Consider the following 5207-nt stretch of genomic DNA (forward strand, 5'->3'; position numbering starts at 1 on the left):
TAGTTAACCAGCTACAGACAGTAAACTAACTACAGACAGTCAGTTACTGACTAGTTAACCAGCTACAGACAGTAAACTAACTACAGACAGTCAGTTACTGACTAGTTAACCAGCTACAGACAGTAAACTAACTACAGACAGTCAGTTACTGACTAGTTAACCAGCTACAGACAGTTCACCAGCTACAGACAGTCAGTTACTGACTAGTTAACCAGCTACAGACAGTGTGTTACTGACTAGTTAACTAACCACAGACAGTTAACCAGGTCTTGTCTCTTCAGGTCTCCATATGGACCTTCAAGTCATGGGATGTTCAGCCTCTGATGGAGAGGAGATGTATTCTCTGGATGGAGAAGAGATCTGGTTCGCAGACTTCGTCAATAAGAAGGGAGTTTACCCTGTGCCCAGTTTCATGGAAAGTTTCAAGTACGAGGAGGGAGCTTATCAACAAGCTGAGGCCAATCAACAGATCTGCAGATCAAACCTGAAGAACAGCCGTGTTGGCATGAAGGAAATCCCTCTGAACAAAGGTAAAAGAGAAATCACATTTATAACCTCTGTAACTTTTCTCCTCCACAAACAGAAACACAGATTTATATTTAATGAGCTCGTTAATATGAAGAAATAATTAATTATATTTTAATGTGAGAGACGACCTCATCACACTGTGTGTGTCTGTGTGTGTGTGTGTGTGTGTGTGTCTGTGTGTCTGTGAGTGTGTGTGTCTCTGTGTGTGTGTGTGTGTGTGTGTGTGTGTGTGTGTGTGTGTGTGTGTGTGAGTGTCTGTCTGTGTGTGTGTGTGTGTTTCTCTAGTCATATCAGGGTGAGGAGCTTCCTGATTGGCTCACTGGTCTGAGGGCTGAACTTAGTCACCTCCTTCCCCGTGACCTCTGACCTCCTGGTTGGGGGGGGGGAGTGTTGTTCTTTGATCTTCCTCCTGCAGATCAATAGTTTCTCTTTACACATGTGGATCCTCGACCAGAGGAAGACTCTGACCTCTGACCTCTGACCCAAACGGTCCTGGTTAGAGTTAGAGTGGGGGGGGGTCACTGGAAGACTCTGACCTCTGACCTCTGACCCCTGAGGATGAAATCACCTGTAACAGATCTCTGCGCAGCATCATCAGCGCTGTCATCAGTCACATGACGTAGTTACAGTGTTGACGTTGTGGCAGCAGCTTGTGCAGAGTTCAGACATGTGATCTGGTTCAGCTCCAGTCTGATTGGTCCTCCATCATTAACTCATTAACTCAGTAATCAATACTCTGCTGAATGAATCAGTGACGTAACTCCCTCCTTCTCCTCGTTGCTCCGCGTCCATGACGACAGAGTGTTTCTCAGAACATGATGTGATCCAGTTTAATAAGACGTGTTCCTCCTCAGATCCTCCCTCCAGTCCCATGATCTACACCAGAGACAGAGTGGAGCTCGGAGAGAAGAACACTCTGATCTGTCATGTGACCGGGTTCTACCCTGCTCCTGTCCAAGTCCACTGGACCAAGAACGGAGAGAACGTGACTGAAGCAGCGAGTCTCAACGTTCCCTATCCCAACAAAGACAGTTCCTTCACCCAGATGTCCAGACTGGACTTCACCCCACAGCTGGGAGACATGTACAGCTGCACGGTGACTCATCCAGCTCTCAACCAACCACTGACCAGAATCTGGGGTGAGACGAGGGACTGACGTTCTGTGTCTGTGTCCAGATGTGCAGCTGGAGTTAAGTCTCTGTCTCCAGATGTGGAGCTGAAGTTAATGTTTCTGTGTCCAGATGTGCAGCTGAAGTTAATGTCTCTGTCTCTGTGTCCAGATGTGGAGCTGAAGTTAATGTTTCTGTGTCTCTGTGTCCAGATGTGGAGCTGAAGTTAATGTGTCTGTGTTCTGTGTCCAGATGTGGAGCTGAAGTTAATGTTTCTGTCTCCAGATGTGCAGCTGAAGTTAATGTCTATGTCTCTGTGTCCAGATGTGGAGCTGAAGTTAATGTCTCTGTGTCCAGATGTGGAGCTGAAGTTAATGTCTCTGTGTTTCTGTCTCCAGATGTGGAGCTGAAGTTAATGTCTTTGTTTTTGTCTCCAGATGTGGAGCTGAAGTTAATGTCTGTGTCTCTGTGTCCAGATGTGGAGCTGAAGTTAATGTCTGTGTGTTTCTGTCTCCAGATGTGGCGCTGAAGTCAATGTCTGTGTTTCTACCTCCAGATGTGGAGCTGAAGTTAATGTTTGTCTCCATATGTGCAGCTGAAGTTAATGTCTGTTTCTGTCTCCAGATGTGGAGCTGAAGATAATGTCTGTGTGTTTCTGTCTCCAGATGTGGAGCTGAAGTTAATGACTGTGTTTCTGTCTCCAGATGTGGAGCTGAAGTTAATGTTTGTCTCCAGATGTGAAGCTGAAGTTAATGTCTGTGTGTTTCTGTCTCCAGATGTGGAGGTGAAGTTAATATTTGTGTGTTTCTGTCTCCAGATGTGGAGGTGAAGTTAATGTTTGTGTATTTCTGTCTCCAGATGTGGAGCTGAAGTTAATGTCTGTGTGTTTCTGTCTCCAGATGTGGAGGTGAAGTTAATGTCTGTGTGTTTCTGTCTCCAGATGTGGAGGTGAAGTTAATGACTGTGTGTTTCTGTCTCCAGATGTGCAGCTAAAGTTAATGTCTGTGTGTTTCTGTCTCCAGATGTGGAGCTGAAGTTAATTTCTGTGTCTCTGTCTCCAGATGTGGAGCTGAAGTTAATGACTGTGTTTCTGTCTCCAGATGTGCAGCTGAAGTTAATGACTGTGTGTTTCTGTCTCCAGATGTGGAGGTGCAGCAGCCCGGTATTGGACCTGCAGTTTTCTGTGGACTGGGTCTGACCATCGGTCTGCTGGGTGTGGCTGCTGGAACCTTCTTCCTCATCAAAGGGAACGAGTGCAGCTGATTGGCTGGGGCTGATGATGTCATCAGTGTGTCTGTAGAGTGTCCTATCAGGCTTTAAGCTGCTCAGCTGGAGGTTTTACAGCTTCACTCCTGTAATCAGAGAATCACCTGTTTATGATCCTGATGTAAATAATAATAATAATAATAATAATCATCTTCATCATCTTCATCATCTTCATCTTCTTCATCTCACCTGTTCTTACAAATCACCAAACCAGATGTTCTGTCTGTGATCAGCTGCAATAAACGTCCTTTGTCCATTAAAGCCTCCTGTTGTGTGTGTGTTCAGTTCATGTCTCGACCTTTGACCTTCATCACGTGTCGACATCATCAGTCTGTGACATGTGACCACAGGTCGACCAATCAGAGACGATAACAAATCAGTAACGTCTGAATCAATGTCCGTCTGTCAGAGGGGCCACAGCTGACTGACAGCTTTATTATTGATCAGAATATTGATCCTCTGACAGAGTCTGTATCATAACTGAGGTATCGATACAGTCAGAGTCTGAGACACGACGACGACGACAACAACAACAACAACAGCAGCAGCAACAACAACAACAACAACAACAGACAGATGTTGAGGTGTTAAAGGGACGGTCACTGTTGTGTTTTATGATCTAACAGACGTCACCTGAAAGCAGCAGGTAACTGTGACATCACAGCCTCCTCCCTCATGATTGGTCAGCTGTGTGCAGGTGAGAGAGGAGGCGGGGTCTGAACGTCTCTCAGGTGTCCTTTCATTCTTCTTCATGTGAACATCGATGTGTGTGACAGTTACCTGCAGACTTCAGGTCAGTTCTTATAGAAACTGACCTGATGAACTCAGTTTCTACTGAACTGAATATTAAAACCATCCAGCTCGGCTTCACTGAACCGTCACACGTCACCTTCACATCCAGGTGAGCAGGCCACGTTAGCCCTGTGAGCTAATGTGTGCTAATTCACATGGTATGAAGTTACTGTGAGCAGAAGGCGGGAGACGACGAGGCCTCTCTCCCTCCATGACACCTCCCCCTGTGGACGGGACTACTTGATGTGGCGGAGGGATTTTACCCCGGAGAGGAGCGCTCACTCTGCAGCTTCTTCAGGAGCTGAAATGTCAGAGGCAGCTGCTCACTGACAGAAAGAGAAAAGCTCCATGTGAAGAATCTGAATCATCTCTGACTGAAGATTCAAACCTTCAACAGAATCTGAAGCTGATGTTTAATGAAAGAAAGTCTTAGTTTCAACATGAGTCACAGAGCGACTGGAAGAAGCTGGATTCAGATTCACACTGTTCCTCTCCTGTGAGTCAGTCAGAGCTCCGTTACCAACCGGTGGACGTAACGTCTCCAACAACAGTTTGGATTTGAACACAACAAGAAAATAAAGTGAGTCTGAGGGAAAGTCCTAAATGTTCTGGGTTCTTTCATTTAAACACTGTTGTGTCTGAACAACAGAGAACCTGAGAACATCACCGGAGTCACCAGGTGTTAAACCCCGGGACAATCCCAGAATGCAACAGGACGAGAAAAGAGACTCAGGTTCCTGACATTCCTCTTTGTTCCTCCAACAGTAAATGATGAAGCAGCATGAAAGTAACTGACACCAACATCATGTGAGTGGAGCTGCGTCTGTGCTGCACATGAAGCTGCAAATAAAAACACTGAGGAATTTAAAGAACAAACGTTGTTGTTGTTGATTTGAAGTTTTATATGTTTCACATTTTTACAAGCTGCTCAAACTTTAATGAATAAAAACTGTGACATTAAACACCTGAAGTTTCCACACGATAAAACTAACTGGCTCCTCCCCCTGTACCTGCACAGTCACTGTGACTCACCTGTCCGTCTCCTGACTCCACAGGTGTGTCACACTCATACTGACCCCTGGAGGCTGAGAGGAGAACGACCACGACCTCAGATCAGTTCCACACTGACCTGAGGTCAGTCACTAATAACTGATTCATTAAGAGAAACAGCAGCGGCTAAATCTGGACCCTGGACTCTGGACTCTGGACCCTGGACCCTGGACCCTGGACCCTGGACTCTGGACACTGGACTCTGGACTCTGGACTCTGGACCCTGGACTCTGGACACTGGACCCTGGACCCTGGACCCTGGACTCTGGACACTGGACTCTGGACTCTGGACCCTGGACTCTGGACCCTGGACACTGGACCCTGGACTCTGGACCCTGGACCCTGGACACTGGACTCTGGACTCTGGACTCTGGACCCTGGACTCTGGACACTGGACTCTGGACCCTGGACTCTGGACCCTGGACCCTTGACTCTGGACCCTGGACCCTGGACCCTGGACCC

The 5207-nt window shown here is 46.9% G+C and overlaps 1 protein-coding gene and 1 long non-coding RNA gene across 5 annotated transcripts in view; both read left to right on the forward strand.

Moving 5' to 3' along the window:
- The window catches only part of LOC111647831 (HLA class II histocompatibility antigen, DP alpha 1 chain-like), a 19894-nt gene extending 16730 nt beyond the window's left edge, over positions 1 to 3164 (forward strand). For 2 of the 4 annotated variants that reach the window (XM_023397509.2, XM_023397507.2), the window contains exons 3-4: positions 1383 to 1667; positions 2779 to 3164. In XM_023397509.2, the coding sequence (XP_023253277.1) occupies positions 1383 to 1667; positions 2779 to 2900 (407 nt within the window). In that variant the 3' untranslated portion in view covers positions 2901 to 3164. Of the gene's footprint in view, positions 1 to 281; positions 531 to 1382; positions 1668 to 2413; positions 2482 to 2778 lie in introns of those variants that run through there. The other 2 variants (XM_023397508.2, XM_087171574.1) reach the window with 2 other exon arrangements.
- The window catches only part of LOC147817164 (uncharacterized), a 39899-nt gene that overhangs the window by 22550 nt on the left and 12142 nt on the right, over positions 1 to 5207 (forward strand). The gene's annotated exons all lie outside the window — the stretch shown is intronic.

This window comes from Seriola lalandi, unplaced genomic scaffold, assembly GCF_002814215.2.
Source record: "Seriola lalandi dorsalis isolate HSWRI2012SDOR001 ecotype SW California unplaced genomic scaffold, Sedor1 jcf7180002055009, whole genome shotgun sequence".
NCBI classification, from domain to species: Eukaryota; Metazoa; Chordata; class Actinopteri; order Carangiformes; family Carangidae; genus Seriola; species Seriola lalandi.